The following is a 21828-nucleotide window of genomic DNA, read 5'->3' on the forward strand; positions in this document are numbered from 1 at the left end:
TCCCTGTCAGCCAATCCCTGCTTCCCAGTGGGTATATGTATGCTGGGGAATCCAGTCCTAATTGCTAGTGCTTCAGTTGTGTCTCTCTGCTGCAGTGTACTTACTTCCATGTATTCCAGCTACTGTGATCCTCTGCCCAGAGAAGGATACTTAACTAAGTGCAGTCCTACCTAGCTGTTGATGCTCCGCCATTGTTCCCAAGCGATTGATGTTCCACCATCGTTCCTGAGCTACCGATGTCTTATCACCAGTCCTGAAAATCGATGGTTTACCATCACACCCCAGTCATTGATGTTATACCATCTTTTCTGCATTCATCTCTGGCACCAACAGTAACGTACCCAGCTGCATATTGTGGTTAGCAGCCCCTGCCGCATTACAGAACTGCATCAGTATTATCACTGCACCGGTTACCATATTCTGGTCTCATGCACAAAGGCTTCTTTAAACCTCCCCGGTGTATACATCGGTCAGAATCGATGCCTGTGGCCTTTGTCACTCAGACTCAAACCTTGGGCGTGACACCTTTCTCCCAGGAAGGAAGCCTCCAGCTAGCATTCCCATCACATGACGCCGATCTGTCATGTGACCAATCACCAGCCCTCCCCCTGCTAACAGTGCCGTGAGCCCGCTGCCATAGTAACAGCACACAACGGCCTGGTACTGAGGGGGAGAATCCCGCAGCTGTATTCCCGCCAGGAGCCACACCCCAACCTCTGCTGGTCCCAGCACTGCCACAGTTATGGTCAGAACTGTGGAACTACATGTCCCAGCAGCTCTAGGAGTGCCGGGTTTGTGGCAGTGTATGAGGGAGGCTTCAAGAAAACCTAAGTCAGCCCTGTCCTTATTACAGGGTCTGCCATTATTATGTTCTGTGCATGGCTGCTTCTATGGTAGGCTTCCGCCTGTGCTCGTCAGCCATTATTATGTGCCATAGCCACAACACTGCTCTGTGTAGAGAATATTATATAATAACAATATGGTATTACATTCACAAAGCTTGTTATGTGGACTGTTCTGGCTGAGGGATTGAAGACAGAAATTATATTTATAATATTAAATGGATAGGACTCTTGGTTATGCATTTAATAATCCTGGCATTGTAAATCCCACGGCCAGAAGGTATTCACACAGGCTTTGCTTACCACAGTTCAACCGCCCGACCATCGCAACCCTGACCAACAGGCTATTCTCCCTATACGGGGGCCATGGACTCCCTCCCCCGAGGGAGAATAGCCCGTTGGTCAGGGTTGCGACAGTCAAGAAGTTGAACAGTCAGGATTTCGGCGTCGGTATACGGACTATCGGGATTGAGATTTACAGGGGCGATTCTCCCTCGTGTGGTCAAAACTAGGGATGCCAATCCCGGGGCATTTTTTCAATCCCAGGATTCGGGATTGAAAAATGCTCAATCCTCTCGAGATCCCGGGATTGGCCTCCCTAATAAAAAATAAAAACTGCAACAGATCCCAACTAATCCGCCCCAATCCTCCCCATCCCCCCTGCCCTGCACTGTCACTTACACATCGTTGGTGACATGCAGCAGGACCATCTCTGGTCTTCACAGCAGGCTGAGTCGGGTGTCTGGGTCGGGATCGGCACAGCAACGGGGGGCGGGGGGCATGGCGACTGAATTCAGCAGACACAGAAACGGCATGCCGGTGCCTGGGCTGCGCAGCGTGACCCTTGACCTCACGTCACGCCACGCCACGCTGCTCTCTGTGCACAGCCGTACCACCGGGGGTCAGTAATAGCAGCCGGGCAGCACATCTGAGCTATGTAAGGTGCTTTTAAAAAATAGGTTAATTTTGCATTACCGCAGTAATCCCGGAATCCCGGGATTAAGAGCTTCAATCCCAGGATTCAAATCCCGCCTATTTTAGGCCAGGGGGGGGGAGAGGTTTAGGGAGCGCTCCCAAAAAAAAAAAAAAACTTGCCCAGCGGAGGGCGCTCCCTACAAAAAGCCCATCACTGAAAGGGTTAAACTCGGAACCTATTAAAGCCCCTGATACTTGTCTTAGTCTAAACGTATGATATTTTCTATCAATTTATAGCAGCCCAGACAAAGTTACAGGATCAATTCTTCTTGTCCACCCAGAGCCTCAGAAAAAATGGAAACAAAGATGGTTCTACAGAAGGAACTAGAAGCAGAGATAGATCTAAATCTCCACCAGGTCCATTTATAAATCACGTCCACATATGTAAGTGCTATGTACTGTATATGCCTCTTCTCTAGAACAGGTGTGTATTCCACAATGATTGCGGGGAACCGCAGCTCTGGGCGACTGGTCACTGGCTATGTAGGGGCTGTACAGGCCTGACCGGGCACACATCTGCCTAGCTGCGTCCCCATAGAACCACCAATCAGCTTCTCTCACGACGGTCTTCTGTCCAATCACAGGATTGTCCTAAACTCATCAAAGATGAAATTGGGGACGTGAGCTTCAACCACCTGGAAAACAAAACGTGGTCACATTTCAATAGACAGTAGCCTAGCGCTATATATCCCAGAATAACACCAGTACAATATCCAGTATTACCCCGTACACAAATCAGTAAGGTAAAGATTCCCGAGAACTCTCCCATAGTGATCTCAGGAATAAGTGCTGCAGCGGCCATAAATATTCAACCCTCAACAGTGACAGTTCCAAAACATCGTGTGAGTCCCGTAACTGGCATTTAGACTGCGTTACAGACACATCTGGTCCGATCTGTTGGCAAATAAGCTTCACACCTACAATGGGTTTCCCGATACAGTATGTGGGTTATTTTGTTTCTGTGCAGGGTAAATATTGGCTGCTTTATTTTTACACTGCAATTTATATTTCAGTTTGAACAAATCTCATCCAAATGATTGGTTAGGTATTTTATTTCTCGCCCATCTTAGATGAATCTCCCCCAAAGTGTAGAAGTTGCACATGGCAACCAATCGGCTTTTACCTGCCATTTTTCTAGCACAGCATGTAAGGCGAGAGTCAAAAGCCGATTGGTCGGTCTGGACAACTCCTCCGCTTTCTCTCTCCCCAAGTCAAGTCTTGCTACATCTCCCCCACACAGCGCCCTCAGACACATCTTACCCTCCTGGGCAGCTTGGCAAAGTGAACATAATCTTCAAGGAACATAAGTGCCCCAACCACATCTGCCGGCATCTCCGGGATCTTCTGGCTGTAACCGAAAAACCGAGACACAAGTCACCATATCTGAGTGATAAGATCAGCCGTCAGTGTCATTCCCCCAATGACGATACCTATGTACTGCGACCCCCGCTGGTACTTAGTGGAAACATATGTTATAAAAACAAACATTTCTGTAGAACAATGTAAAGTGCTATAAGTAACATTGTAACATTTACTATCATTATTTGTCACACAGGCTGCACTGAGTCGATGAAATCAAGCTGATGGGTAACAAAGCGACTTGTCTCCAGCACACGGCGGCTGCTTGCATGTGACACAACCTGAAGCATTGGGAACAGGGAGAGACGTGAGGGCTAAGCACACATTGCAGGATTTCTCAAGCTCTCACCTTGCGCTCTGCTCCATTGTGGAGCGAATGAACTGGCCAATGAGGGACAGGAACTGCTGCGTGTAGCGGAAGTGGAACTGCTTCAGTACTGTGAGGAGACCCAGCACTAAGGGCGGCCAGTCGATGGCGTCTGTGGGCTTCCTGCAGGTCATACCTGGGAATGGCAGACAGGGAAGCTCAGGGTCTGAAGGAAGTAATGATCATTTCTTCACAAGGAAGGAGAGGGAGGGAGGTGAGTGTAAGAGAGCGAGGGAGGGAGGTGAGTGTAAGAGAGAGGGAGGTGAGTGTAAGAGCGAGACAGAAGGAGAGACGTGAGTGTAAGAGCGAGATGGATGGAGGGAGAAAGGTCCATGGTAGTGCCAGATGGAGGGAGAGAGCGGTGATAAGGAAGATAAGTGAGTGTAAAGGAGAAAAGAGATTGTGGCCTAGCAACAAAGGGTGCCTCGCCTAGCAACAGGAGGGCGCCTCGACATGGGGGGGCACCTCGACCAGCAACAGGGGGGGGGGGGGGGCGTCATCTTGCAAGGGGTGTGCAGTGCGTAGTCTAGCAACAAGGGGTGTGCAGTGCGTAGTCTAGCAACAAGGGGTGTGCAGTGCGTAGTCTAGCAACAAGGGGTGTGCAGTGCGTAGTCTAGCAACAAGGGGTGTGCAGTGCGTAGTCTAGCAACAAGGGGTGTGCAGTGCGTAGTCTAGCAACAAGGGGTGTGCAGTGCGTAGTCTAGCAACAAGGGGTGTGCAGTGCGTAGTCTAGCAACAAGGGGTGTGCAGTGCGTAGTCTAGCAACAAGGGGTGTGCAGTGCGTAGTCTAGCAACAAGGGGTGTGCAGTGCGTAGTCTAGCAACAAGGGGTGTGCAGTGCGTAGTCTAGCAACAAGGGGTGTGCAGTGCGTAGTCTAGCAACAAGGGGTGTGCAGTGCGTAGTCTAGCAACAAGGGGTGTGCAGTGCGTAGTCTAGCAACAAGGGGTGTGCAGTGCGTAGTCTAGCAACAAGGGGTGTGCAGTGCGTAGTCTAGCAACAAGGGGTGTGCACTGCGCAGTCTAGCAACAAGGGGTGTGCACTGCGCAGTCTAGCAACAAGGGGTGTGCAGTGCGCAGTCTAGCAACAAGGGGTGTGCAGTGCGCAGTCTAGCAACAAGGGGTGTGCAGTGCGCAGTCTAGCAACAAGGGGTGTGCAGTGCGCAGTCTAGCAACAAGGGGTGTGCAGTGCGCAGTCTAGCAACAAGGGGTGCGCAGTCTAGCAACAAGGGGTGCGCAGTCTAGCAACAAGGGGTGTGCAGTCTAGCAACAAGGGGTGTGCAGTCTAGCAACAAGGGGTGTGCAGTCTAGCAACAAGGGGTGTGCAGTCTAGCAACAAGGGGTGTGCAGTCTAGCAACAAGGGGTGTGCAGTCTAGCAACAAGGGGTGTGCAGTCTAGCAACAAGGGGTGTGCAGTCTAGCAACAAGGGGTGTGCAGTCTAGCAACAAGGGGTGTGCAGTCTAGCAACAAGGGGTGTGCAGTCTAGCAACAAGGGGTGTGCAGTCTAGCAACAAGGGGTGTGCAGTCTAGCAACAAGGGGTGTGCAGTCTAGCAACAAGGGGTGTGCAGTCTAGCAACAAGGGGTGTGCAGTCTAGCAACAAGGGGTGTGCAGTCTAGCAACAAGGGGTGTGCAGTCTAGCAACAAGGGGTGTGCAGTCTAGCAACAAGGGGTGTGCAGTCTAGCAACAAGGGGTGTGCAGTCTAGCAACAAGGGGTGTGCAGTCTAGCAACAAGGGGTGTGCAGTTTAGCAACAAGGGGTGTGCAGTCTAGCAACAAGGGGTGTGCAGTCTAGCAACAAGGGGTGTGCAGTTTAGCAACAAGGGGTGTGCAGTCTAGCAACAAGGGGTGTGCAGTCTAGCAACAGGAAGGGTGTAGAAAGGGCTACTGTGGTCATGGCTGGACTGGGTGGATCAGATAATAGCAGGCAGCACATGTCAGTACCGAGGTTCTTATTATACTGCAGCTTGGGCAGCTGAGAAATCAGGAACAGGAAGGTGACGATGGGGAAGAAGGACAGCTGCTTAGTGGTGACGTAGATCTGAAAAACAAAATGATAATATCAATAAAAAGCAGCAAATGATTCAAACAAGAATCAGTTCATTCGTTTCGGGATTATTTCTTGGCAGTTACAGTATTGCCCTGCAGTTGCCCCATCTGCGAAACAATCACCGCAGACATACCACGGCACAGAGTGCCACCGATCTCTGTACCAAGTGGCCTAATTATCCTTGTGGTTGTCGCGTATAAGCGCTTGGTGAGCCACGGTCAGAGATAATCACCTTATATAATAAGTTCTGGGGGTATCCGGCACTAGTGACGGCACAGTGTTACCGGGGAAACCACCGTTAGGATGGCTGGGAACAGTGCAGTGACGGACAAGTACTACCCCACTGATCCCCATTACCTGCTATTGCTCCGTGCGGCCTCCTCTCATATTGGAGGAGGTGTGAGGAGATGGAGGGATCGGGGGGTAATTCAGCGCTAAGCACCAGCCTAAGCAGTGGGAGCAGCATGGACTTTATACATAATGCAAGTGAATAGGGTCATACAGGATGAGGCGTCCCTTTAACGAATCAGAACATGATGGAAATCGGTGTAAGATGAGCCCTGTTCTCACACACTCGGTGACTTCTGTAGTGGCTGCAGGTAGCCCTGTGTTCCTTTAGTGAGAATTGGGAAACAGATTGCTCACAGCCACTGTGGAACTACAAGCCCCAGAATAACCTACCAGAACTCCTCCTCTCTATGTTAGATTAGAGCAACCAGTGGTTTCCAGACGTTGTGGAACTACAAGCCCCAGAATAACCTACAATAACTCCTCCTCCCTTCTATGTTAGATTAGAGTAACCTGTGGCTCCCAGACGCTGTGGAACTACAAGCCCCAGAATAACCTAGTTACTTCTATTCTCTTCTGTATTAGACTTGATTAACCTGTGACTCATCTTGCTGCTGTGGAACTACAAGTCTCAGCATGGTAGGCTATACTGTGGCTCTCAGACTATGCACGCACTTGTAGTTCTGCAGGACGTACATGAGAGAGGGTTACCTTATTCAGAGGGTTGTGTGTCCCCGCAGCTTCCAGGTAGGCAGTGATCTCATACAGCAGGGTGTTGTCTTCTTTGGGGCACGGTAGAGTCGGGTCCTTGTAATGAGCCTGTATATCAGATAATATGGCTCTAGGAGGGACACAAGAAAAGCCACAATCAGTATAACCCAGTATCTCCCCCTAGAGGTGGTTTTACAGAGGACATGCTAAGGACTCCTGTCTGATCACTTCCTGTGTCACATGATCAGGGTGACAGATTGTCTTGAAATACCGGCTATAGAATAGAATCGAATCAACTTTATTGGCCATGTATGCTTGCGCACACTAGGAATTTTTTGTGGATTTACAGTGCAGCATCAAGCAGGGATGAAGGGGGGGGGGGAAGGCATTACATCATAACAGTAATGTAAGCACAGGTGTCTGTGCCTGTCCGAATGGAGCAACATTTTAATTGTTAACAGTTAGAGTGCTTTGAGGAACACGTTTGGGACCCTGTGCACTAGACAATGTATCACAGAGGAAATGTACTAGGATTCCGTCCGTTTCACCTGCAGTCTCTATGGGCCTGATTCAGCCCTCCTCGCTGGGTTTCGAGTGTGTTTGGAGCCCAGCGAGCAGGTAAACGCCTCCCTGCAGAACAGAGACCCACCCCCCCCCCCAAAAAAAAGTACAACAGAATTTCTCTCTTACTCATTGAAGTTCTCCAGAGCCGCTGCCAGGTGCTTGGAGTCGAACTTACAGGAGTAATTTAATTCATTCGCAATCTGCCGCCTCAGAATCTGCATATGCCCCACCTGCAACACAACAAAGTAGAAGTCTGGCTGGGTCATGAGAGATAGACCTAGTAGTGTTGTTAGCGCCATCTAGAGGAAACCCCTCTCTCAGTCTGGGAGGTGGCACAGCACAGGCCGAACACACGGAGTGACCAGCCATGTCCTAGAATGCTCCATCCACTTCATGTTATGGCCTGGAGACAGTGCAGTGTGACTCCCACACACCCGCAGTGTCTGTACAAACACAGGGACATGGGGAAAACTAACCCACCGCCTAGAGTAGGTGGTCTGGCAGGAATCATAAAATTAGTAAAAGGTCTTGTGGGAGCTGTTGGGGGTGACCCGGTTATCAGTGGTAAGAACTAGTCAGCAGGACATACTGCTCTTACCTTCATTATGGCATCCAGGTACGGAGCCCAGATCTTCTGTGTTTTGGTGGAGGCTGAGGAATATATTTTGGCAGAATTGGCTGTGGAGAAACAGGACATGTTTGCATGGATTTCCCTTCTGTGCCCGACACATAAGCCCCTGTGTTCTGTCAGTTCATTATTCAGATTTATTTCCAATGTTAGAGCTCACAGACAGGCCAGGTTTTCTGACTGCTGGTAGCCAGACCCAGGTCTGGTCAGCTCCTACTAGCGCATGCGATGCCCCCCGGGGTCCTAGTGTGGGCTGCCAGGATGCAGTGTGTTTGCTGGATTCATGCAGGATGCATCACAGGCAATGGGAAATCTCTGCCGCCAACGCAGAAGGCTACAATCCCTGGATTTACTATCCCGTGGTTTGTCATAGACGCCATTAATCAATTACTTTAAATGGAAACAGCATGAAATGCTGAAGTTTACCACTTTAAATCAATAGGTGCAAACCTACTTTTAGAACCTAATTCAGGTTGGCTTGCTAAGCAGCGGCCCTTAAAAACTGCGCAACTGCCCGAACACCCCCCCCCCCCCCACAGGATCCCCTTAGTACCATGCTAGGCGATATAATTCTGGGCGTTCCCTTGATGCCGCCCCCTACACACCCCCAGCCCTACCTGCCCGCTGCCAGGGTTTGGACATGCTCAGAAAGGCGCATACTCCGACCATCAGGGCTTGGACCGGAATTGGATCGTAGGGAGCGATTCTGAATCAGCCCCTACATTTAGTACACTGACCCTTAAGGCCCCCATACACTAGGGCGACTTGTCCTTAGGACAAGTCACCACCGACTTCCCCCTGAGCTTCCCCAGCTGCTCCCCGGGGGAGCTTGATTAGATTGGCACTTGATGTGCCATTTTTTACATGTGATAAATCGTCTCGATTTATCACATGTAAAAAACCCGGGGAGCAGGGGGGGGGCTGCTGGTGGGAGCAGGGGGGCTGGGGACGCTGCGGGGACACAGACGCTGCGGGGGACACAGACGCTGTGGGGGACACAGGCGGCATAGAGCCAGGCAGAGGGAGCCGGGAGCTGTCAGTGCTAGAAAAAAAAGCCTACTGTATACAATGAATGGGCAGCCTGTGATTGGCTGAGCGCTCTCTCAGCCAATTGCTGACTGGCTGAGAGAGCGCTCAGCCAATCACAGGCCGCCCATTCATTGTATGGGCTTTTTTTTTTTTATTCAGTGCTGACAGCTCCCGGCTCCCCCCGCTCGGCTCTATGCTGCCTGTGTCCCTCGCAGCGTCCCCAGCCCCCCCTGCTCCCTCCACCGCCGCGCCGCCCTACTAGGTCCCAATTCGGGTGGTCGGACGTGCAGCAGGTCCGACCACCCGACGCAGATCCGATGCGCACGGGACCGCGCATCGGATCTGAGGGGACATCAAAACTAGCCGATTTTGGTCCGATTTAGGCCAGATCCGACTGATCTGGCCTAAATCTGACCAAAATCGGCTAGTGTATGGGGGCCTTTAGTGTCAGTCTGTGACCTTTATAGGTCTAGACCTTCATTCTAGGACTGGCTGCTTTCCTAGCGCACGTTACTGTAACAGTCCGCAGACGCATTGCTCCATAACGCCCGATATCAGTGCTCACATCCCGTGACAGCAGCACCACACAGCACTTACCGATAATCCCCTTTAGTGGGCTGACGACTTTCTGCAGAGCGCGCAGGGTGTCCTGAGTGGTTTTATCCTTCAGGATTGTCCTCTGATAAAACCTGAGGAAGTTCTGTACAGACACAGGAATAATAACAGTTGTAGAGGGAACAGCACGGATTTGAGAAGAGAACGGGCTTAAGGATAGGAGGCAACCGTTATACATGGAACAGACTCAGACTGGGATAAAGTAACTCTGTGTCCTACTGTGGGATTCTGGGACATTGGCTCTGATTGGATGAGATCTGGGATATAAACGTTCTGGATGCTGCTGATTGACCTTTATGTGTTTTTATCATGAATTTTTCTCATAAGACACTGAAGGGGTACATTTTAGAAGGTGCTAAATGAATAGCAAGTAGAATCTGATTGGTTGCTACGGGCAACATCCCATCTTCAATAGAACTCCCATATTAGTAAATTTACCCCTAATTGTCTGACCTAGCGCAGGTGTCTGTGCGTTACTGCTACTGTCTGACATAGTGCAGGTGTCTGTGTGTTACTGCTACTGCCTGACGTAGTGCAGGTGTCTGTGTGTTACTGCTACTGTCTGATGTAGTGCATGTGTCTGTGTGTTACTGCTACTGCCTGACCTAGCGCAGGTGTCTGTGCGTTACTGCTACTGTCTGACGTAGAGCAGGTGTCTGTGCGTTACTGCTACTGTCTGACATAGTGCACGTGTCTGTGTGTTACTGCTACTGCCTGACGTAGTGCACGTGTCTGTGTGTTACTGCTACTGTCTGACGTAGTGCACGTGTCTGTGTGTTACTGCTACTGTCTGACATAGCGCACGTGTCTGTGTGTTACTGCTACTGTCTGACGTAGCGCACGTGTCTGTGTGTTACTGCTACTGTCTGACGTAGCGCACGTGTCTGTGTGTTACTGCTATTGTCTGACGTAGTGCACGTGTCTGTGTGTTACTGCTACTGTCTGACATAGTGCACGTGTCTGTGTGTTACTGCTACTGTCTGACGTAGCGCACGTGTCTGTGTGTTACTGCTACTGTCTGACGTAGCGCACGTGTCTGTGTGTTACTGCTACTGTCTGATGTAGTGCATGTGTCTGTGTGTTACTGCTACTGTCTGACATAGTGCACGTGTCTGTGTGTTACTGCTACTGTCTGACGTAGCGCACGTGTCTGTGTGTTACTGCTACTGTCTGACGTAGTGCACGTGTCTGTGTGTTACTGCTACTGTCTGACATAGTGCACGTGTCTGTGTGTTACTGCTACTGCCTGAAGTAGCGCACGTGTCTGTGTGTTACTGCTACTGTCTGACATAGTGCACGTGTCTGTGCGTTACTGCTACTGTCTGATGTAGTGCATGTGTCTGTGCGTTACTGCTACTGTCTGACATAGTGCACGTGTCTGTGTGTTACTGCTACTGTCTGACGTAGAGCAGGTGTCTGTGCGTTACTGCTACTGTCTGACATAGTGCACGTGTCTGTGCGTTACTGCTACTGCCTGACATAGTGCACGTGTCTGTGTGTTACTGCTACTGTCTGACATAGTGCACGTGTCTGTGCGTTACTGCTACTGTCTGACATAGTGCACGTGTCTGTGTTACTGCTACTGTCTGACATAGTGCACGTGTCTGTGTTACTGCTACTGCCTGACGTAGCGCACGTGTCTGTGTGTTACTGCTACTGCCTGACGTAGCGCACGTGTCTGTGTGTTACTGCTACTGTCTGACATAGTGCACGTGTCTGTGTGTTACTGCTACTGTCTGATGTAGAGCAGGTGTCTGTGCGTTACTGCTACTGTCTGACATAGTGCACGTGTCTGTGCGTTACTGCTACTGCCTGACATAGTGCACGTGTCTGTGTGTTACTGCTACTGTCTGACATAGTGCAGGTGTCTGTGTGTTACTGCTACTGTCTGACGTAGCGCAGGTGTCTGTGTGTTACTGCTACTGTCTGACGTAGTGCACGTGTCTGTGCGTTACTGCTACTGCCTGACGTAGCACATTTGTCTGTGCGTTACTGCTACTGTCTGACTACATAATGTGTGTGTGTACATTACTGCTGCTGTCAGAATGCAGCAGTAACTCACGATTGATGCATGACACTTGTATATTTCACGAGACCTGGCGCACCGGGAGGGGATGTTTGGTGCGGTTGCAGCAAATATGTATGAGAACACGTCTGTCTATTGCTGTGCTGAATATCTCGCCTCTGTCCCTTTTCTCCCCAATAAATATTTTCACTATTTCTGTAGCTATATTTGGCTTGCTCAAGGATCCGTACACAGGTACAGTCATTCGATAATCGATAGGATTGCAAATTCACACAATAGCGATCAACTCTGAATAACCCCCATGCAGTAGATACAAAATCAATACAACAAAAATCCTTATTTTATAATGTTACACGTGACTACTGTGGCCTTCTCTCATCATCGAGCGTTACCCTCACCCATCTATCCCTGCTCAATGTTTGCCAAGATGTATGGCAAGACAGATCTTCCTCTCCAGCCGCAATACCCTGCAGATCCCTACACCTGCCTCCCCATCTCCTTCATAATCAAACGCAAACTACTTCCTACTGTACAAAACCCATACTCGCATCTCATTACAGCGTACAGCGGTCCGGTCAGGACCTCTTACACCAGCATCTTGTTTTCATACGGTAAGCTTGGAGAGGACTTGGTTGGCTGAAAATTTATCTTCACCCACGTTATCTCCATGGCTTAGTACATAGACCCCTTTATCTCTCTTCACGTTTTCATAAATCTACCCCTCATGTCCTGATTTCTAGATTTCTTTAATACCGCTACACAGCTAATGGATAATTATAGAGGAACCAATGCGCTGGTGTACCTTTAAGAGGCTCTAGGACACCCAACAACAAACTAAAGCTCCAGCACTTTTACCTGCAGCTCTTTCACAGTCATGAAGCACAGTAACCGGTCCAGGCCATTTAAGCCAAATGTTCCTAGAGAATCCTGGATCTCGGAGAAGAGATGGCTGTTTGTAACTTCTTGGTGGGTCCTCATGTCGTACCAGGTGTTCATCTGATCTATGTAACACGTCACCCTGCAATGTACAGACATTGGGTGAGATGTAATAGGGTGCGATTTTTTTAGACAGCTACAAAACAAAACAAACAAAAAAATGCACCATATCGCACATAGGATTTTTTAGAACAAGCCAGAAATGATCCAATCCCGGGATTAGACTGCCCGGCTGTTCCCAACGCTCCCCGGCTATTGCTGCACCTCCAGCACTGGAGTCTTCTCGCTGCTCGCAGTGACCCAAGCACCTTCGGCGTCATACCGGCCGTCTGCCTCCATTCTGCCTCTGTACCCCCCCCCCCCCCGCCACTCCCCAAAAGTAAGTCAATGTGGGGGGGTGCCAAACCCATTTCAATCAAGATTAACGGGATTGAAAAAATGCCCCGGGATTGGCATCCCTAGTTCTGTCCAAAAAAGTAAAAAAATGGCGTGGGGTCCCCCGTCAGCATAACCAGCCCCGGGCTCTCTGGGCTGGTCAAGTATGGGGGAACAAACCAGCACCAGGCTCTTGCACCGGTGCTGGTTCCAAAAATACGGGGGACAAAACGACTAGGGTTCCCCCATATTTTGGAACCAACATCAAGCTCCAACAGCCAGCTGGGGGATGCTACAGCCGGGGGAGACTTTTATATAAACTCCTCCAGCCAAAACATCACCCCCTGGCAAAGTAGGCCCTGGACAGAGTCCCTGGGGGTGTGGGGACCACTCCCAAATAAAACAGGTACCCCCTCCCACCAGTCTCCACTCATCCAGGGCTGATATTTTGGTGTCAAACAATTATAAGGGTGATCTAGGACTTACTTTGGATCGGTTATTCTCAGGATCTCCCGGCAAAGTCGCCCAATAAAGGTCACAGACTCATCCACAGGAGGGAACTTGGGGATGGGGATGTGAGTGGACTGGTACATGCTTTGCCAGTCCTGAATCTGATGGGAAGAAGAAGCAAAGCGGTTAGGTGGATAAGCACAAACTCTATGGAGGTCACTGAGCTCTACAGGTCTAGGCCTGTTATCTTGCAGGTTACATGGTGGGAACTGTGCAAAGACAGGGACACCTGTACAGGCAGTGATAGCAGCCCAATGCCGGCAATGTGATGTCACCAGGGTAACAGGAAATACATAAGTCAGTCATAGAGGCGAGAGCCACGTCATAGAGGCGAGAGCCACGTCATAGAGGAGAGAGCCACGTCATAGAGGAGAGAGCCACGTCATAGAGGAGAGAGCCACGTCATAGAGGAGAGAGCCACGTCATAGAGGAGAGAGCCACAGCATAGAGGAGAGAGCCACGTCATAGAGGAGAGAGCCACGTCATAGAGGAGAGAGCCACGTCATAGAGGAGAGAGCCACGTCATAGAGGAGAGAGCCACGTCATAGAGGAGAGAGCCACGTCATAGAGGAGAGAGCCACGTCATAGAGGAGAGAGCCACGTCATAGAGGAGAGAGCCACAGCATAGAGGCGAGAGCCACGGCATAGAGGCGAGAGCCACAGCATAGAGGTGAGAGCCACGGCATAGAGGAGAGAGCCACGTCATAGAAGAGAGAGCCACGTCATAGAAGTGGGAGCCAGATGTGATCTGGGCCACAGAACATTGCAGCGGGCGCTGGTAACACACATATCACTGTCCCCAGGGAACATCAGACCTTTGTCCGCAGGAAGTTATTGCACTCCTGTTCCACGTTGTAGTTTACAATACGAGACACTTCTTCCTGCCAGATCTTCAGGCCGTAGATGCTGACATAGTCCTGGATGTACTCAAACGAGCGGTGAAACCCATCCATCGTGGCCGCCATTTCCTTCAGCTTTGGCAGCAGCTCGCTGGGCTAGAATTACAATGAGATAGCTATGAGGAAGAGCAGGACGTTTGCAGATTGGTTCTGCCCAGTAAGGTAACAATCAGACAGAACTGGGCCTCAGCGTCAGGCTGTACCTTGGCTCTAGGGTTGAAGATGAGACCTTTATGTAGGGCCAGAGCCACCCTCTTCACCAGCTCCTTCCGGATCCCGTCCTCCAGCAGCTGTTTAGGGTCCACCTGGAAGCAGCCATATATTACCCACCTCACATCACTTATCACTAAGGAGATTATTCATATCTACGGTGGCCATGGAAGGACATTTCTCCTCCATTCCAGTTAGTGACACAGATAATCTGCTTGCCATGTGCTGACACGGCAAATTAGGCTTTTTCTCCATCATAATTACAGCGCATAAAGCATATAATACTAATACAATATTTATCAAGGGGCTCAGATCATGCGCTCTCTTATGGCTAGCCAAGACTGTATGGTGGCTGGTCATACCCCCCCATCTGGTGTTGGCCACACCCCCAAAGCATGGATCGCCAACACTGCATTCTCCTGGGGGCTTATCGTACCCCAGTTCAACACTGGCAATAGGTGGCTCTGCCATCAACTGTCCATGATATTAAGCCATCAGCAAGAAAACCATACATCGAGTCACTGATGCTTGAATACTACACATGCACAGACCTACAACATCGGACAGTCACTGATGTCCCCAACATTGGGATACCTCTGGCATTGGTGGCCTGCCATCTATGGTATCTTTTTAAAACAAATAAAGACTTGACAGTTAACCATAGACCATCGATGAATCCTTATCTATCGATGGCTATTTCTAATGCATTGACACCTCCTCCGATATGGGAGTGTTACAGATGTCACTGTAAGGGGAGCTTTATGCGATATATCTGATTGTAAACCCTACAGTACTCTAGTTTATAATGTGATGCAGTTGCAAATGAATCACTGGGGCAAACACTAGTGAATAGAAGCAGTTTAAAAACCTAGAACTTATTATAGTACTAGTATATTAGCAAATAATCTCCAGCAGACTGGCCAGTAATATCCGCTACTTTGTTTGATTGGGTTTAACTTAAAGTTTCCTACTCTTGTAGCAAATGTGCAATTCACCACGAGAACAAAACGTCGCATGATATCACTTCTATAAATCTAGGGAACCAATCACCAAATCTAATTATTAGCGTGTAATACTATGGCAGGTCATGCTGGGATGTGTAGTTCCACAAATTTGATCTAAGACAAAGGTAGAGCAAGTGATGTGTGTGGGGTCACAGTGTAATTTCGGAGGCTGCAGTCTGACTGTCAGGGTCACCACTTATTAACCTGCTCAGCCGAATACTTGTCCTCATACCTTGATTATTCCGACTAGCGTGGTCTTCATCATTAGGATCCCTTCAGTAAATATGGAAATGGCGTTGGTCAGTCTGGCCACCTGTGGAATCAACGCAGCGGTCAGTTATCGACAGGTAAAGCAACATTTGTTAGTACCATCTATACCTGCAAAGAAGAATTACATTTATATACATCAGAATAAAATAGTGAAGTTGATCTAAATCATAAAAAAAAATCCTAAAAGATTTCTATTCAAAGATGTGTGATGCTGTATGCATGGTATGGGCAGACTTAGGGACTGTAGGGATACGGATCACCTGCAGGGGGCAGCAATGTAACCACAAGTTTCTCCTCCCTATAACTTCCTGGTTTCCCTTTTCCTCCTTCCAGCACAATAAACAAGAAAGGGATAAAGCAGAGGCAGATACTTATGGGCGAGTCGCTGAGTAAGGAATATAACAGTGAGTACAGCGATTGCCTTTTCCCTATTACCAGTAGGCTGACACGCATAGGGGTCATAGGGTCAACAGGTCACATGAAATAGGTCAACATGATCATTAGATTGACATGGAAAAGGTTGACATGAGTTTTTCAGCGTTTTTTGTATGTGTGTATGTCAGTATGGACACAGTATAAGTGATCCGCGTCATCTCGTCATGCTTATATTCTCCCTCTATGCCCACGTGGATAGCAAAGTATGGAAAAAAAACACCTTTTTTGTATAAAAAAAAAACTTGGGACAGTCATTGGCTCCCATACACTATCAGACTTATGTTCCAACTAGTGCGGAAGGGGCCATCGCCAACATATCCAACATTCACCAGAAGCCTGACCAGCACAGGAGAGGGATGACGCAACGGCAGGCTTCACTTTTACTGGACAGATCCGCACTGGGCTGAATTCTGGACATGCTCCTGTTAATGAGCAGCACACATGACATCACAATGACAGTGACGAGGTCTAGATAAGGTTTCATATACAGAGCAGGACACTCGCCGTCCTGTACATGAGACTACGCGCAGTAGACACCCTTCCTTCATAGACACATACAGCGGCCGGCACATCGGGCTCCTCCTCACCTCATATCTAGCTCCCAGCTGAGCATAGTCTCTCAGCTTATCCTTGTCCAGGCGCGTTGGAACCTCTATTATATCATGGGTCTGGAGCTTAATGATTTTAGCTAGAGATGTAAACATGCTCTCTGGAATAATCTGCAGAACCTGTGGGGAAAAACAATCGTTCAATCCTGATATTCGGTCAAGTAATGTTACACAACACACTGTGGGGGCAGCCATTTTGTGGGCTGAAGCAACATTTAAAAGAGATAGAATTATTGTACCCCAGTAATCAGAGCTGACACTAGGAATTTGGGGCCCAGGACCTCACTCCTGCTCCCTCATCCCCTCCTGCTGAACGCAGTGGGTTCCGAAGCAAAGGCTTCTTAAATGCAGGACACCGGCAGCCAATTAAAATGCAGCACCAACTGGTGAGCCAATCAGAGCTCATGTACCAGCAGCCACTCTGATTGGCTAACGGTACACACGTTCTGATTGGCTCAAAAGCCAGTGCAGAATTTGAATTGCCCGCCGGCGTCCTACATTGAAGAAGGGTATGGGTAAAAACCGGACCAGGACAAAACCCCCGGACCGCTGGACCAGACATCAAACTCTGCATTTTGGAGCTTGTAGCGTCCTGTCCGGGGGTGTCCTGTCTGGAGGTTCTGCCTGTGACACCTGTCACCAGGTAGAGGAGGAGGGGTAGAATAAAGCCTCCCTGTAAGGTCCGGGCATGTAGCAAAAACCGGACGGTCCGGACCACACGGGGAGGCTGTAATCTCCCCTCCCCCATGTCCCTGATGATAGCTATCACAGGGACCCCCCCCCCCCCCCCCCCGGACAAGACACCCCCCGAACAGGACACCCCCCGGACCGGACCCTGTAAGCTCTGGACTGCAGATTTTGATGTCCTGTCCGGCGGTCCGGAGTTTAGTCCGGTCCGGTTTTTACATAGTCCCATTGAAGAAACATGTGCTTCGTTCAGTGCACCGAGCGCAGCGCAGGCAGCACAGCGGAGGTAGTATGTTAATTACACAGTACACAGCAAGTGTCCTGCATCAGGGACGGACAGGTTTGTAATGGAGGAGAGACCAGTGTCAGCGGCTATGCTTGCTGGCCAGAAGCTGCTCAAAGTCCAGAGATGTGGGGGATAAGTCTGGAGATAAACATAGAATGGGGGAAAGAGATTGATGGTGCACTTCTTACTTCCTGAGTAAAAGCTGCATGAAGACACAGATCACTGCAATCACAAAACGTTAGTATATATAAACCAGGGTTGCCGACTTACTCATTCTCCTCTCCGGGAGAAGCCCGGGGAGGAGAGATTCAGTACCCGCTCAGGGGGCGGGGCTTACACGTGACATCACTAAGCCCCGCCCCATGCTGGTAAACCAGCAAATTCAGTGATCTCCGTGGAGGGGGCGGGGCTAAAATGACGCGATTGTGTCATTTTAGCTCCGCCCCCTCCTCTGAGACCCGAGGATTGCGGCATTTTAATGCCGCGATCCGGGGGACAGCGGGGGTCCCCTCTGAATCCGGGAGGGTTGCCCACCCTTCCGGGGGCCCGGGAGGGAGCCCCGATTTTCGGGAGACTCCCGGAAATTTCGGGAGGGTCGGCAACCCTGATATAAACACGGACACCGTCAGTATGTAGGCTAGAGCGTCACCTACCTTCCTGACATAGGACACCAGCTCCCCGGAGTAATACTGAGATACACTGAGGAGATCAGAGCTGTTTGCCTGGTTGATCCGCAGTAAGGGCAAGTCCAGGGCAGATGCCAGCTACAATAAAAACACACTATTGTTATGAGATGACTGGATTTTTGCTGAAAATATCACTACAAGAAGCTACACACTGTACCGTTCTCGTTTTATCTGGTCACCCGGCAGCTGCACTCATTACTCATTGACATATTTTAAAAGATTCACAGGTGGAGCTAATTATTTCACTTGTGATTCAGGGGTATATTAATTAAGCTCGGTGAAGTGATAAAGTGTCTGGTTTTTATCACCGGGCCGATCAGTTCCTACCTGTCGTTTTTTAAACCATGCCTGTAACTTCATTTAGAAGCAGATTGTTTTTTATTACCGGCCAATCAGCTTCTAACTGTGAAGTTACAGGCATGGTTTAAAAAATGACAGGTAGGAACTGATTGGCCCGGTGATAAAAATCAGACACTTTATCACTTCAACGAGCTTAATAAATCTGCCCCTCTGTGAGGAGACCTGCACTGTGAGGGGTCCTGAGGACCGAGTTTGAAAAGCTGGGTCCTAACATGACCCATTCCAGGAGGGATGAAATGCTCTGTTCCTGGACTTTAATCTTAATTTAGGATTGCTGCCACCTCAACACCTTTCTTATTAACTGGTCCAACACAGGTGATTGCAATTATAACAGGGAAGCCTAGAAACCGCGTTTTGTCCCTCCTAAAATGGGTCATGTTGGGAGCTAGGCTTCCATATTGCAATAGCCCAGCAATGGGTACAGGACTTATCTAGAGGTTTCTCATAACCACAGAAACATAACTAAAAAGTTATGTAAATAATGTCTGGCGATAGGCAATAATTTCACACACCAACATGATCAGGGAGAGCATCTAATGTCACTGTGAGGAGCTCTGCTAAACCATGAAGTGGGCGACGGAACAGACGCAGACAGCGAGGAGGACAATTATATAAGCCATTTACAAGACAAAGCCATACCTTGTGAATGATTGCCCCTTTAAAAAAAATCTCTGCGTTCGGCCATCATCCCGTATGGGTGCCGGACTCGTACCGCCATAAACCCGCCCCCTTGTGTTAATAGTCTGGATGAATCCCATTAGGAGGAACACTTCTCAGGCACTTGGTATAATAGATACAATGTCTCTATACAATATCTTATTAAGAAATACTCCCACCAAGCGGGTAAAGATCGTACAATGGATCTCCAGGTAATCCCACCAATAGCAGCACCCCTGCTCTACTAGAGGAAAGCACAATGCAATTATCCTGGATACAGAGGGGTCGATTTATTAAGCTCGGTGAAGTGATAAAGTGTCTGTTTTTTCTCACCGGCCAATCAGTTCCTAACTGCGAAGTTACAGGCTTGGTTTTAAAAATGACAGTTAGGAGCTGATTGGACGGTTTTATCACCAGACACTTTATCACTTCACCGAGCTTAATAAATCTGCCCCAGAGAGTGCAGCAAGCAGAGAGATGCTAGGGAACCCGCTGTGGATTTACTAGTTGGCACAGGGGTGGCGGTTGGGGCTGGTAGGGGGGGGCGTAACTGTAACAGAGGCCGTCCTGATGGAGCCACACTACCATTATAGTACTATGGAGTAGGTGGTGTTCTTGAGATCTTGAGTTGCAATCTGGTGTAGGGTGACTGTATATGGATGGTGACCTGTCTTTAGTCTGACATGTAACATGTACGCAAGTAGCAGGACGAACGTGACTTGCCAAATGCTCACCTTTAGAAACGTGGCTCTAAGTTTGGTGACCATGGTGGGACTGATTCTTATACTCTCCTGCATGATACACGTGTAGCTGGAAACAAAGCAGATATTATTACACTCCGCACCAGACGCACACACAGTAATGGATCAGCAGGAAGATTGCTCTCATTACAGATTCTAGCAGACACTTTCCTGATTACATAAGCAAACGCTCCAGCGGCAGAGATGGAAGGGGAACGGTGGGGATGAGTAATCTGGTACAGGAGCCGTTACCTATCAATCAGCTGCCAGGCGTAGGACAGGTCCCCCACTATCTGCATGGTGATTAGTCCCTCCTCTTTGATGTTGATTGTACGAATCATCTGATGCAGGAACTTCCTTGTATCAGCCAGGAACTGGCACACCTGAAGGTTACTCTCCAGCTGGTGGAACTCCTGGACCTGCAGGGATACATATAGGCAAGAATATGCTGTAGCTGGTTACATAGTACAGTACATAGGAAAAGGTTGCCCAATTAAAGGACACCAAGCTACAAGAGGACTGACTGGAAAGGTTCTGCGTCCGGCCACTACAGCTAGAAGCAATGATTGGAAATAGAAGGGAGCCGAACCTCTTCCAGGGCCTGTATGAGCTGCACGGTTTTCCTCCCGGCAGCAGTGGAGTCTTCGTAGTTTAAAGACTGTATCTGTTTGGAAATCTCCCGGAACCAGGCCTGCAGGTTCTCTGCAGAGGAACACAACATCAGAGCAGGGTACATAGAAATTGGTTAAAATATACATTAAACTCATGATCATTCCATTATAACATAAATGTCAGCGCCGGCGGCTGTGCATGTCTGAATGGAGCAATACTTTAGTTGCTCCATCGGGCACCATCTAGTACCCGCAACACTTGAATTTACACAGAGGTGAGGAGTTTTATTATATAGGATTATTTTTAGAGAGCAAACTAGGATACAGCATATATAAAGGAATGAAAGCAGGCACTAGGACCCTGATGAGAAACCTCAGGCTCACAAGACAAGTAGCACAGGCTATGTAATGTCATCTCACCATTTTTCTCCACTCTAGTGAGAGGTTTCACCCCAGAGAAGACATCTGCAAGCTCCGTCATACGTTCCGAGCCCTCCGTCTTATACTTCTCCCACTTGGTTTGTTTCTCCGACAGCATCTGCTTAAACATCTGAAAGGAAATGTATAATGAGAAGACGCGTCGTGTTCAGATCACATCATCAGGGTTATTGTTAGGGCAGTCTGTTCCATCAGTATCAGTGTCACCATCTGTGTCGGTAGTGATATGGATTTTTAATTATTAATAATTATTTTTAAAGCATACACATATTCCGAGAGTATAGTTGAACACTCACACCAGTCCCTGCCCCAGTGGAGCTTACAATCTATATTCCCTACCACATGTACATGCACACAGACATTCTAGGTTTAATTTTTGTTTGGAGCCAATTGGCCTACCAGTATATTTTTGGATTGTGGGAGGAAACCGGAGTACCCGGAGGAAGCCCACGCAAGTATGGGGAGAATATACAAACTCTGCACAGTTAGAGCCATGGTGGGAATAGAACCCATAACCTCAGCGTTGTGAGGCAGCAATGCTAACCATTACACCGTCCGTGATGTTAACACTATTACAGCAAATACATAATCCCTGTCCTACCTGTAAATGTATGGGACATACTATCATGACTTATGTAGTACTTACCTAACCTGTAGTGGCAGATA

The 21828-nt window shown here is 49.0% G+C and overlaps 1 protein-coding gene across 2 annotated transcripts in view; it reads right to left on the bottom strand.

Moving 5' to 3' along the window:
- Window positions 1-2127: 2127 nt before the first annotated feature.
- Window positions 2128-21828, bottom strand: part of WASHC5 (WASH complex subunit 5) — a 35967-nt gene continuing 16266 nt past the window's right edge. For both annotated transcript variants that reach the window (XM_083144834.1, XM_083144833.1), the window contains exons 11-29: window positions 21145-21274; window positions 20703-20815; window positions 20366-20532; window positions 20108-20183; window positions 18324-18434; window positions 16677-16817; window positions 15617-15697; window positions 14374-14475; window positions 14087-14266; window positions 13248-13372; window positions 12306-12468; window positions 9407-9509; window positions 7751-7830; window positions 7279-7382; window positions 6589-6718; window positions 5484-5580; window positions 3526-3679; window positions 3078-3165; window positions 2128-2452 (exon numbers count right to left, since the gene is read on the bottom strand). In XM_083144834.1, coding sequence (XP_083000960.1) covers window positions 2396-2452; window positions 3078-3165; window positions 3526-3679; window positions 5484-5580; window positions 6589-6718; window positions 7279-7382; window positions 7751-7830; window positions 9407-9509; window positions 12306-12468; window positions 13248-13372; window positions 14087-14266; window positions 14374-14475; window positions 15617-15697; window positions 16677-16817; window positions 18324-18434; window positions 20108-20183; window positions 20366-20532; window positions 20703-20815; window positions 21145-21274 — 2202 coding nt within the window. In that variant the 3' untranslated portion in view covers window positions 2128-2395. The remainder of the gene's footprint in view (window positions 2453-3077; window positions 3166-3525; window positions 3680-5483; window positions 5581-6588; window positions 6719-7278; window positions 7383-7750; window positions 7831-9406; window positions 9510-12305; window positions 12469-13247; window positions 13373-14086; window positions 14267-14373; window positions 14476-15616; window positions 15698-16676; window positions 16818-18323; window positions 18435-20107; window positions 20184-20365; window positions 20533-20702; window positions 20816-21144; window positions 21275-21828) is intronic.

Source organism: Crinia signifera, chromosome 5, assembly GCF_055691185.1.
Source record: "Crinia signifera chromosome 5, ASM5569118v1, whole genome shotgun sequence".
NCBI lineage: Eukaryota > Metazoa > Chordata > Amphibia > Anura > Myobatrachidae > Crinia > Crinia signifera.